The sequence below is a fragment of the Ascaphus truei genome, chromosome 7 (genome assembly GCF_040206685.1).
Source record: "Ascaphus truei isolate aAscTru1 chromosome 7, aAscTru1.hap1, whole genome shotgun sequence".
Classification (NCBI taxonomy): Eukaryota; Metazoa; Chordata; class Amphibia; order Anura; family Ascaphidae; genus Ascaphus; species Ascaphus truei.
Genome location: NC_134489.1, coordinates 51,923,134 through 51,936,102, shown reverse-complemented (window position 1 = coordinate 51,936,102; position 12,969 = coordinate 51,923,134). Strand labels below are relative to the sequence as shown.

The 12,969-nt window shown below is 40.1% G+C and overlaps 1 protein-coding gene across 5 annotated transcripts in view; it reads left to right on the top strand.

Moving 5' to 3' along the window:
* The window catches only part of AKAP19 (A-kinase anchoring protein 19), a 35,210-nt gene extending 32,661 nt beyond the window's left edge, over positions 1-2,549 (top strand). For 2 of the 5 annotated variants that reach the window (XM_075608374.1, XM_075608373.1), the window contains exon 2: positions 1,084-2,549. In XM_075608374.1, coding sequence (XP_075464489.1) covers positions 1,084-1,498 — 415 coding nt within the window. In that variant the 3' untranslated portion in view covers positions 1,499-2,549. The remainder of the gene's footprint in view (positions 1-1,083) is intronic. The other 3 variants (XR_012802639.1, XR_012802641.1, XR_012802640.1) reach the window with 3 other exon arrangements.
* The last annotated feature ends 10,420 nt before the right edge of the window (positions 2,550-12,969 follow it).

Sequence of the window (12,969 nt, the reverse complement as noted above, 5' to 3'; positions counted from 1 at the left end):
GTATGTCTTTATTTGTATAGCGCCATAAAATGTACATAGCGCTTCACAGTAGTAATACATGTCATATAAATAACAAATATAAATAACAGATCATGGGAATAAGTGCTTCAGACATACTGTAAAAGTAACATTAAGGAAGGAGTCCCTGCTCCGAGGAGCTTACAATCTAATTGGTAGGTAGGGAGAACGTACAGAGACAGTAGGAGGGAATACTAGTAAGTGCGTCTGCAGGGGGCCGAGCTTTGTGTCATGTGTCCATGATTATCCAGTGCTACTCATATGCTTCTTTAAGCAGATGTGTCTTAAGGTGGGTCTTAAAGGTGGATAGCGAGGGGGCTAGTCGGGAATTGAGGGGAAGGGCATTCCAGAGGTGTGGGGCAGAAAGTGAGAAAGGTTTAAGGCGGGAGAGAGCTTTAGATACAAAGGGGGTAGAAAGAAGACATCCTTGAGAAGAACGCAAGAGTCGTGTTGGTGCATAGCGAGAAATTAGGGCTGAGATGTAATGAGGGGCAGAAGAATGTACTGTAAAGCTTTAAAAGTGAGCAGTAGAATTGAGTGTGAGATACGCGATTTAATTTATATTTGTAAACTCTTAACGAATTAAAAATATAAACCAAACCGTCACTTTGCTATACTCGCGTTTGTAAGGAAACTAAAATAAATCAATAATACAGCATAATTTGGGATACTATTAGACATACCATTATAATATTTATTTTTAAGGAACGTAATTTGTTTTATAAATTTATTTTAATGTGTCCCAGTTTCTACTTTTGAAAATCTGGTACCCTTAGTTTGTATGCAGCATCATTTGGGCAGTGGTTATCAAACTATTTTTGGTTAAGGAACCCTAGAATTGTGAAATTCTTGAGAACCCCAACCCTCTCCAGCCCCCCACACCCTCCTACTCTCCCACTCTCGAGTTTGGTGTCATGCAATAGCAACATTGAGCATTTACAATGGTGATTAAGAATAGACGGTAACCATGTACAGAAATGAGGAGAGATAGTTTGGCACATTCGTATCTTACAATTATCTGCGTTGCAAGTAATATTATTTTTTACTTTTTTTTTTTTTTTACAGGGCTAATCCAGATGCAAGGAAGCATGATGAGCAATTTCCATTGCGAGCACATTGCTTTCCACAAGGAGTGACACAGCTCAGAACCATCGTCCAGCACCTACTGCTAGAATTAGACTTTGATGTTGCATTTGCCTGTATTATGGGATGCATAAAATCAAAGCAGGATTACACTGTTCAAAACAGCCTACACTTTGAGAGCAATCACGAGAATGAGGAGAAGCTTGCGGAGGAAAAAATCGCCTTGGTCCAACCAAACCAGGACGACAGTAAATCAGGCTCAATGACTGCTGACCTTGTGTTGCTGGACTATGCTCATCGGCTGTCTGAGGAAATTGTAAATAAGGCTGTAAAACAATGGGCAGAGGTGGACAGCAAGTACAGCGATATACCGTATATAGAAAGTGACACACCTTGATATCTGATGCCAAACATTCTGCTGGGACCTAAAGGCATCTGGTGCTAATTCAGAACAGGAATACTATACAAATGCTTGCTTAATCTTTGCACTCGTCCTGCAATGCATTCCTATTTTTACACATTGTTTAAATCTTTCTGAAATGCAGTCCAAAGACGTTTGCCCCCAAATTTGATAAATGTAGACACAGTAAAAGGTGACGCAGAGTACTGGTTTGCATGTCGTTTCCCAGGCTGCAGTGGAAGCACTGCATGCTAGGATATAGTGGTGAAAAGCAGCGTTGCACACCTGTCTGAGACATGTGAATATGCTCACGTGATATTTTTATTTGCTACTGTATACTTGTAGGTCAAAGTCGATACTGTACTTCATAATGACCAACGTGTGTGGCATTTGTAGGCTAAAGTGCATTGAGATTCATTACTAGTCCCCATGGCTTCTCCAGGGATGGCTCAAACCTGACCATTTCCATGTTTATTCTTCTGATATTTTAGAAGGCAGTAGGCAGAAAGAAAGACTTGTTCTATTGTGTCAGAGAAAGCAGAGGCCAGAAGGACTAAGATGATCAATGCATGTGTCGAGAGGTGCAGTATAATAAATTACATTGCTGACCAATGATGCCTGCTCCAGACCTAAGAAAACAGACGTCCATTCAATTCTATTTTCTATAGCTCCTAAACATAACAGGTTTTCAAACATTGTAAGACTTAAATGTATCCATATTTCTAAGTCTACACTATTTTTAAGTTTAAATTGCTCATTCTGAAAGATGGTTTGTGAACAAGAAATACAGAGCAATTGGTCATAAAAGCATAAGATGTGATATCGGTATCACCTAGATTTTGTTTGAGTTCATTCCTTTGCTGCCAGGAGAGGGCCAGCAGCAACACATTAGAGGTGGTAAGGATCTCAATGTACATGGTAAAAAAATTGGGCGTGAGAAGTGTCAAGTGATTTTATATAATGTATGGAAAAAATGTGACGCATATTAATAAGGCACAAAGTATGGACTGCCTTAAAATAAAGGCATTTTAAAGCCACATATTTCAAACCTCTTTTTGTAATGTGCATCTATTTTACACACTATACACCTTTTTAAAAATAGTGTAGGAAAATGTGTCACTCAGTCACTCACAAGCGCCTTTGATGAGTTATTCTCTCACTGGTGCTCACCCTTCCGTTAATCCCGGCGTTTCAGTGCTGGAACCAGAACTGTACAAATGATTGCAATTTTGAAGGAAGCACTCAGGAATCAAAAATGTAAAGAAAAGCTTGCTCTGTACCTGCGCTGCAAAGGGATTAAACAATCACAGTGATGTTTCAGGGCATACCAGCCCTTGCCTCAGACCTTAGACCTGTCCACTTGCTATTTATTGCCCCCAGAAAAAAAAGGAGTTCCCTTTTGTAACTACATTCAGTGTAGTATCTAGGCATATTAAGAAAATTGTGTCTACGAATTGGCACCTGCTACAGAGACCATACAATGTCACCTTTTCTGGGGAACCTCCAATTTTTGTCTATAAAAGACCAAGGGATATCAGGGATACTATTATCAAGGAAGACTCGCTCAAGCTCCTGTATGCAAACAAACATTCTTGTCCATGCCCTCAGTTGGGACATTCCCATGTAGAAACTGTAGCCAATGTAATTAAAGGTGAAAATGTCACTCGCCCACACACAGGCAAACAGTTTAAGACAAATGGATTTTATATCTCTCTCATCTCCTTTATCGTCTATATCCTAAAATGCTCGTGTGGCCTTTTATACGTGGGCAAGACCATTTAATCGTCTTAAAAAAAAGGATTGCCCGACAGAGAGGGAATATCAAGAATGTGATGTCCGATACCGCTGTAGCACGTCACTTCAAACAAATGGGACATAACGCATCACAAATACGATACCAGGTCATTGACCATGTTAAAGCATTAGAGACAGGTGGAGATGGAGAGAGACTTTAATTACAAAGAGAAGCCAACGAACAACACAAAGAAATTAACCCCTCCAAAAAGCGCTAACCTACACTAAATTAATTATTAAGTGCTAACAATAATGTGCTAAAAAATATGTGTCATAACAAACATCAAAGTGAGAACAAAAAAAATATATATATATATATATATATATATATATATATATAAATAAAGCAGCTAGGTGACAATATGACAGGCTATTCCAAACCTGATAACAGAAGTGCACAAACAAATATAAAGTCCCCAGCGCTATAAGTCCAAGATACCGTGACCTTAAAGGAAGTCTCTGATCTTTCAAGATGGTAGTTGGGCTTGATAAAGATGTTCCAGATGGGACGGTGTCTTTGATGTAGATGAGTACACCTTCTGAAATACAGATAACAGACACACCTGATTGCGCAGCGTATTTCTACAATCAGATCCCTATCTAAGAAAGTACAGAATCTTACTCACATAGGTTAAGTCAGTATGTTCATTGGAGACAATCTGTGGTGGCTCCCCTTCTCCTCTGTTCCTCTCACGAACCCCCGTGTGGAAACAGCTTACTGGGATCAATCACAGTCCTCAATGGCGTCAGGGATGGATCCGTTGCGACACCCCCACCGACGTGAGATAAGATGGGCACAATATGGTGTAGTGTGTAATTACTTTAATAGGCTAAAACACTTATACAAAGCATTAAAATACACTCACATGGTGCAGTGTGGATGATACTCCGCACTAATGCCGTCCGCAGCTTGCAAATCCTTCCAGCACAGCGGGGAGGTTCACTGCACACAGACACGCTGTCGACTCGGCGTGTGACGTCAGTACTGCAGGAACCCTCCTCGTGTCAGGACTACAGGTGCTGCGACGGCTCAAAACACTAGGCTCCTCCTCCCTACGCGTTTCGTGACACGTGGTCACTTCGTCAGGGGTCTGTTATCTGTATTTCAGAAGGTGTACTCATCTACATCAAAGACACCGTCCCATCTGGAACATCTTTATCAAGCCCAACTACCATCTTGAAAGATCAGAGACTTCCTTTAAGGTCACGGTATCTTGGACTTATAGCGCTGGGGACTTTATATTTGTTTGTGCACAAAGAGAAGCCAAATGGACCTATATACTTTATACAGTAGCACAGAGGGGATTGAACAAAAGATTGGAACTGAATTGGTTCTTGGGAGAAGTTCAGCTTCAGTTTAAATCCTAACTTTGCGGCTACACTGTTTAGGGACTGTATTTACTTTTTAATCTTAATACAAGTCTTTATTACAAGCACTGTACTGTATGTGGATCATTATTAATTTGCCTAAAATAGGCTTAAATATGAATGTACCCTGAATTAGTACCAGGAGCTAACCAGATGCACTTTATTTGCATACAGCATTAATATTAATACAGGCATACCCCGGTTTAAGTACACTCGCGAGTAAGTACATATCGCCCAATAGGCAAACAGCTCACGCATGCGCCTGTCAGCACGTCCTGAACAGCAATACCGGCTCCCTACCTGTACCGAAGCTGTGTGCAAGCGGGGAGACTATAGAGCCTGTTACAAATGCGTTATTTACCTCAGTTATGCACGTATATGATGTTTGCAGTGCAGTACATGCATCAATAAGTGGGAAAAAGGTAGTGCTTAACTTTAAGTACATTTTCGCTTTACATACATGCTCCGGTCCCATTGCGTACGTTAATGCGGGGTGTGCCTGTACTCTATATGGCTGGGATTAGAAGACTAAGAAAATGTGATCCTTTCTATCCACTCTTTCTGTTATCAAATACTGAGTACTATGAGGTCATCACTAAACTAGTCATGTGCTTTATTGCTCTAAAAGATCCCATTTATTGTATACTCTGGATTGCCTGTATGTTCCTCATAGCCTGTCCCAGTGTTCGCGTTTGTTTTTTTCCACGTGACTTCATTGTGTCAGCTGACGCTGCGGGAACTGATGAAGTCAGACGCCGACCGGGAGATGCAGAAGATGGAACTGCTCTCCTTGTTACACAGGTAGTGCTATTGGGTGAGTAATTAACCCCCTAGGGGTATTCATGGGTTTGTTACAGTCTAAAAACAGGTGTAGCATCTGAGGAAAGGGCTCGTGTCCTGAAATGTCACACTATGATTGTACCTGCTCTGCCAATGAATTAAACAGAGGTAAACTTCTTACATTTTTTATTCTTGAGTGCTTTCTTAAATTGCCATGATATTTGCCTTTGTCCACGTGTAACCCCTCCTTGCCCGGCTCCTAAGGAGTGTTACTATGAGGTAGTGTAGACGTGGTGCCAAATACTCTTTCTACCTTCTCTGGGTGCTGGCATTCGGCTGGATGGTATTGTAATCTCTAAGGGTGGTAATAAAGAGCGTCAGGAACTTTTATCCAAACAGGACAGGCTTTTACTCTTACATTCTCTTCCCTGGAGTCCATACATCACAGGGAGGCACACACGGCCGTCATCACTCTTGTCTCGTACATAGTCAAAGGGGAATATCCGTTTCCATAACTTCTAATATCCTGGAGTCCTCTGCAGGCACTTTCCTCGAACTTTTGCCTGGGGATGTAATGCCATCATGGTTCCCATCCTCATTAATACAAGTCCCCAGCTTTCCTCTTTAGTGACCTAATGTGCTTACTTCTTCCAAAGTTGCGTTAGAGCAATCTTGCTAGTGACAATTCTGGGGAACAGTGGTTTAGGGATCCCACTCTGTGAACCTCTCCCTCAGTGTATTGCTAGGGACTTCCCATGAGATCTTTACAAGGCCCTATCTACTTAGGGGCACTTTCCCTATCTTTCAAAACAATAAAAGGGATTTCACATAATTAAACACAGTTGCACACTTATTAAACATAAGACTACACACATTGTTACACATTGAGGCTCCCTCCTGTTTCTCTAGGAGGTCTCCTCATGATGTAGAGGCACTCCTTGGGTCCTCCTGGGGTCCCAAGTCCAACCCCCTATACCTCCATCTTTTACCACCTGGTGACATCACAGGTCACCAAAGTTACATGGGAGTGGTTGGGCTTCTCGATCTCACCCCACCCTTGTTACTGGGCAAAATAGGGGTGAGCTGTTTCCAGAATAGGGGTAGGACTTATATGGCAGTTGGTTGCCTTGCAACATTTCCCCAGACATTAACCCTTTCTATACCTTTAGTAGCCCAGAGGGGGGGGCCGGGGAAGGTTATTTCAGTATTATAAACACATGCATGATCTATACCAGGTGTGGGCAACTCCAGTCTTCAATGGCCACCAACAGGTCACCAACAGGTCACATTTTCAGGAAATCCCTGCTTCAGCACAGGTGGCTGTCATCGACTGAGCAACTGATTGAAGCCACCTGTGCTGAAACAGGAATATCCCGACAACCTGACCTGTTGGTTGCCCTTGGTGTCTGGAGTTGCCCACCCCTGATCTATACGGTTTAGCAAAGCACTTCTTAATGTTGAATGACAATGGTTCATGTATTAGTTTGGTCTTCAGTGACCTCTAAAATAGTTAGGTTTGTTAAAATGTACACATTACATAACATCTATGAATAACTATTTTGTCCATTGAACGTTGTTAGAACCTGTTATTTTCCAGGACCAATACAGCTGCTACAACTTTGTTTTTTAAAATGTCAACAGAGGCCACATCAGTATAATCGGGATATGTGCAAGATTTTCCATTTACCACATGGACAATGTGTGATGTGTTGTCACGTGGCATACGGTTGTGTTGTAATAATATGGAACAGGTCACATCTCTATCAGCAACCAAGTAGAATACTAAAAATCCAATTGTAATCAGGGTTTATTGGCGTCATAATAACTGCTTCCTTTTATTTTGCTCAACAAATCATCTGCCTCATGCCAAACCAAATATAGATTAAGGACAGTGGAGGTGAAAGTTGGTTGTATAACTGACTCAATTATAAGCTAAATCATTAGTGATAGTCAGCATGGATTTATGAAGGATAGATCATGCCAAACTAACCTTATTTGTTTCTTTGAGGAGGCAAGTAGGAATTTAGACAAGGGTAATGCAGTTGATGTGGTCTACTTAGATTTTGCAAAGGCTTTTGATACAGTTCCACACGAGGTTGGTGTACAAAATAATGCAAATTGGACTCCGTAATAATATATGCACCTGGATTGAAAACTGGTTGAAGGATAGACAACAGAGGGTTGTCATACTGTAAATGGAACTTTTTCAGGTTGGGCTAAAGTCGTGAGTGGAATACCTCAGGGATCGGTACTGGGACCCCTGCTTTTTAACTTGTTTATTAATGACCTTGAGAGTGGCATCGAGAGCAAAGTCTCCATCTTTGCTGATGATTCTACTACCTTACACAATGTAGTATCAGAGCAGGATGTAATTTCTCTCCAGAAGGACTTGGAGAGACTTGAAACGTGGGCAGGTAAATGGCAGATGAGGTTTAATACAGATAAATGTAAGGTTATGCATTTGGGATGCAACAATAAACTGTGATTTACAAATTAAATGGGGATAAATTGGGGGAATCCTTGATTGAAAAGGATTTAGGAGTGCTTGTAGACAGCAGGCTTAGCAATAGTGTTCAAAGTCATGCAGTAGCTGCAAAGGCAAACAAGATCTTATCTTGCATTAAACAGGCAATGGATGGAAGGGAAGTAAACATAATTATGCCCCTTTACAAAGCATTAGTAAGACCACACCTTGAATATGGAGTACAATTTTGGGCACCAATCCTAAGAAAAGACATTATGGAACTAGAGAGAGAGTGCAGAGAAGAGCCACCAAATTAATAACTTATGAGAGGCTAGCTAAATTAGATTTATTTACATTAGTGAAGAGGCGTCTAAGAGGGGATATAACTATATACAAATATATTGGGGACATTAGAAGGAGCTTCCAAATGAACTATTCATCCCAAGGGCAGTACAAAGGACTCGGGGGCATCTCTTTAGGTTGTAGGAAAGAAGATTTCACCAGCAACAAAGGAAAGGATTCTTTACAGTAAGGGCAGTTAAAATGTGGAATTCATTACCCATGGAGACTGTGATGCCAGATATAATAAATTTGTTCAAAAAAAGGTTGGAAATCTTTTTAGAAAGGAAAGGTATACAGGGATATACCAAATAAGTATACAGTACATGGGAAGGATGTTGATCCAGGGATTAATCCAATTGCTAATTCTTGGAGTCGGGAAGGAATGTATTTTTCCCCTTATGAGATATCATTGGATGATATGACACTGGGGTTTTTTGTTTGCCTTCCTCTGGATCAATAAGTAAGTATAGATATAGGATAAAGTGTCTGTTGTCTAAATTTAGCATAGGTTGATCTTGATAGACGTACGTCTTTTTTCAACCTCATCTACTATGTAACTATGTACAGCTCAACCCCCTTATAACGCTGTGCTTGGGATCCAAAGAATCACATGGCGTTATAAGCAGATCACGTTAGAAATAATGTACAATTGTATGCATTGTGCAATAACATATTTAAGATACCAATAATCATGTTGTAAAGTATTCATAAATACGAAAAATGGGAGCCATGCTTGCATCTCGTTTAAGCGGATTTGCGTCATAACGGGGTTGAGCTGTACATATAAAACGGAAATAGCCGTGTTCGTTAATCCTTGTCTTTGTTAATCAGTATTGCCGACCTGAGGAAGAGAGGAGAACTCTCGAAAACTTGTCCTATGACAAATTGTTAGTTCAAATAAAAAAGGTATCACCTATTACTGAAGTACTCATTTATTCTGCACTATATGTGTGTAATATATTATACATATACACACACACACACACATAATAATAGTTTGTTCTTGTATAGCACTGCTAGTTTTTACGTAGCGCTTTACAGAGACATTTTGCAGACAGTCCCTGCCCCATAGAGTTGACAATCTGTTTTTAGTGCCTGAGAGGCAGGGAGATAAAGTGACTTGCCCAAGGTTACAAGGATCCGACACCAGGAATTGAACCAGCTTCCCCTGCTTCAAACTCAGTGCCAGAGTCAGTGTCTTTACTAACTGAGCCACTCCTTCAGCGTACACACGTATACTGTACACACATATACTGTACACACACACACCAGATGGGTCAGTTGGCACTCCCATAAATAAAGAGATAGTTTCCTGGTGCATGTCCCAGAAGGATAATATAAAAATACAATACCGTGTAATCCGGGAATCAAGAGACGGCACACAACAGAGTAGTATAGTAAAAAAGTGTATTAATGAAAATGGTACATCAAAACACCAATGTTGCAGTTCTCGCAGAGGGACCTTCCTCAGGGTGATCCACCCTAAACGTCGCCCATTTTTAACACATTTTTGTACCAGATGGAATCCATTTCAACTTTAATTGTTAACTGAGCGAGTGTTGTGGATTACTTTGTCCTGTATGTGAATAGATACTTATATAGCACCATACATGTACATAGCGCTTCACTGCAGTAATACACGTGACATAATACAAGACAATGGGAAACGGCGCTTCAAACATAAAAGCAACATTAGGAAAAGGAGATAGAGATATAGATATATTACACACACTGTAAACAAAGACAACACAATACACATTCATGTTGTTAAACCTATGCTAATGAGATTACCAACAGCCGTTGTTTACCATATCAGTGCAATTGGCAACTATATCTGCATCAAAAGTATCTGTTACTCATGGGGCGGGTGCTATGGTACTGAGTATTAACCAATAGTTTTACAGTGGCTCCTATCAGGCACACACAAAATGCTTGAATCACCACTGAAGCAATACTCTGTGGAAAATGTTAGTGGAATACTCACTTGCATACTGAGCTCCGCAGAGTGAGCACACAATGACCGTGTAATTAGCAACTATATCTGCATCAGTGCTGAGTGTCATAGCATCTGCCCCATGAGAAACGCAGTATTAAAAAATAGCTATAAAGTGGCTACTATCTCAGGTGTACACACAAAGCTAACAGGTAGGGATAGCCAAGCTCCTGTATATAGATTGGCAGGCAAGGAGGTGCTGTGGTACCGTTTCTGCAGCTACTGGGCAAATATAAACATTGGTGCTCTAAAATAGCCCTTGCAGGAAAAAAACAACTCAAGCTGGGAATGCAGATATAGTCGCTAATTACACCGTCATTGTATGCTCGCTCCGCTAAATTCAGTATACAAGTGACTCTTCCACTAACATTCTCCAGTGTATTGCTCCAGTGGCAATTCAAGCAGTTTGTGTGTACCTGAGATAGGAGCCACGGTACAAGTATTGGTTGATACTTTGTTTCTCATGGGGAGGGTGCTATGGTACTCATACTATTGATGGAGACATAGCTGCCAATTACACTGATATTGTATGCCTACTCCTCTGAGCTTCGAATACAAGTGATTTACCTACCAACATATTCTTCACAGAGACTTTGAATTGTTTTGCAATTAATTTTTAACTATTCGCTATGTAAATTGTTATTTTGATAAAAGTGTGGCCGACATTTGATTGAGCTTTTATATTTTACTTTGAGTTTACTATTAAAGTTAACCATTTTAATCACCACAATAATTCACTATCATCACTGGGATTTGTGTGCTACAGATATTGGGAACTCTTTTTCTTGGGTTCGTTATTGTTTTTCTCCAGTGTAAGTACATTAATTTGTGACCATTTGCCATCTAGTGTCATAATATAATCACAGGTAACATAGCAACTCAGAACTAACCATGGGGCCTGTCTATTTCACCATATGGTGGCTGTTGTAATTAGTGGAGTGGTGTGTACTGCTGTCTAAAAACAAACAAATGTGAAACCAGTATCCAGACATAAAATAAGTGCTGAACAAATGTGTTCTCAAGCATATACCGTATAGTATGCACGTTGTATACATACATAATTATATATACACACCTATATACAGTATATGTGTCCTTTTATAAAGCGAAAATGTATTCAGTTTACCGTAATTGTGTTGCCGTACTCCACTAGTGAGTGGGTACCGATTGGGATAACTCCTCCCCATAGCAGTTTAGGACAGGAAACTCTTCTGCGGGAACTGGCATACAGTATATGACACTCACTTTACCTTATGTCTTCTGTTTTTATAGCTTTGGGAGGAAACAAAGACTATGCAGGTAAACGGAGGGTCATATATGCCAGTACCTGCAGAATAGTTTCCTGTCCTACAGTGTTGATGGGAGGAGATGTCCCATTCGAGATATCCCATCCCACTACAAATTGAACATTCAAGCCTCAGCTAATGCACGCTTTGATAATAATGGTAAAAGAGATCAGTCTGTTTTTCTTCCCTCCCTTGTTCTTTGCTTTGGTATATTCTATTCGCTATCCACTGCCATGTGGAAAACAGGAAATGAGAAAATGTATTCCGTTTACCATAATTTTATTTTCCTGTACTCCACTAATAGCAATGGGTACAACACACCCTCCCTGTAATAATGTTTCTGGGGGGGGGCGGGTTCTGTAGCTTTGGGAGAAACCGGACACATTCATTAGTACAGGAGGGTATGTTGAACCCACTGCCATTAGTGGAGTACAGGAAAATCAAATTATGGTAAGCTGAATACATTTTCTCTCATTTTCTCTACGGTGCAGGACTTTACTATCAAAGCGTGCATTAGCTGAGGCTTGAATGTTCAATTTGTAGTATTTAAAACATTTATGAAATGAACACCACACTACCGCTCTGAATATTTGTGTTGGAGATGTATAGCACCCTTGTCAAGTTTAGCAAATTATAATGGTTTTATATTTTTCTTTCATAAGGAACTACTGTATTGTTGGATATTTATTATCCTTTTCTCAATATACCAGCTCCCGCCCTACTGAGGTTTTTCTAACTTTATATCAGATTATTTGTGATTCCTACTACATAGGTATTTTAATTGCATTGTTCTAAAACAGACTACCCCATTTACAATATGACAGAATTCTTAACCAACAAACAGGATTTTGAGGCCTGGACAACTGAGGATCTTGATGTATTTTCAGCAAATATAATACAGAAAGACAGCACACCGATTAGAGATATTAAATCCTATTTTAAAGATCTGGAGAGAAACTATACAACACAAGCCAAGGTCTGGTGGGAGGTGACCAGTCTTGAAAAATTATATTAAATCTGGACTAGTCCCTAGAAGACGTAGGGTTAGACTGCCACCCTCCCACCAGATCACTGATGAAGTCTTTATCTCTAATTGGGAAAAGATCCTTCTTCATTGTTCAACAGGGTTAATTAAATTGTTGATTGACTTTGAATCAAAGAAGTTGGAATCTGTTAATGCTGAAATCAAAGTTTTGCTTACTGATTTAAAGATCTGGCAGACAAACCCTGACTTTGAAGACTTAGAAAATAAACTCAAGAGTAATATAGATAAACTCACAATTGAGATCAAGGAGTGTAAGCAGAAAAAAATTCTGCAACATACAGTAGACTTTAAAGAAGGAAAAATGTTCCACTTTAAAACACGCTACCAGAAAACAAGACCTCAAGTGAGAACATATGAGTCCTCAGCTGAATAGGAGAGATCTGCCAGCGATACCGA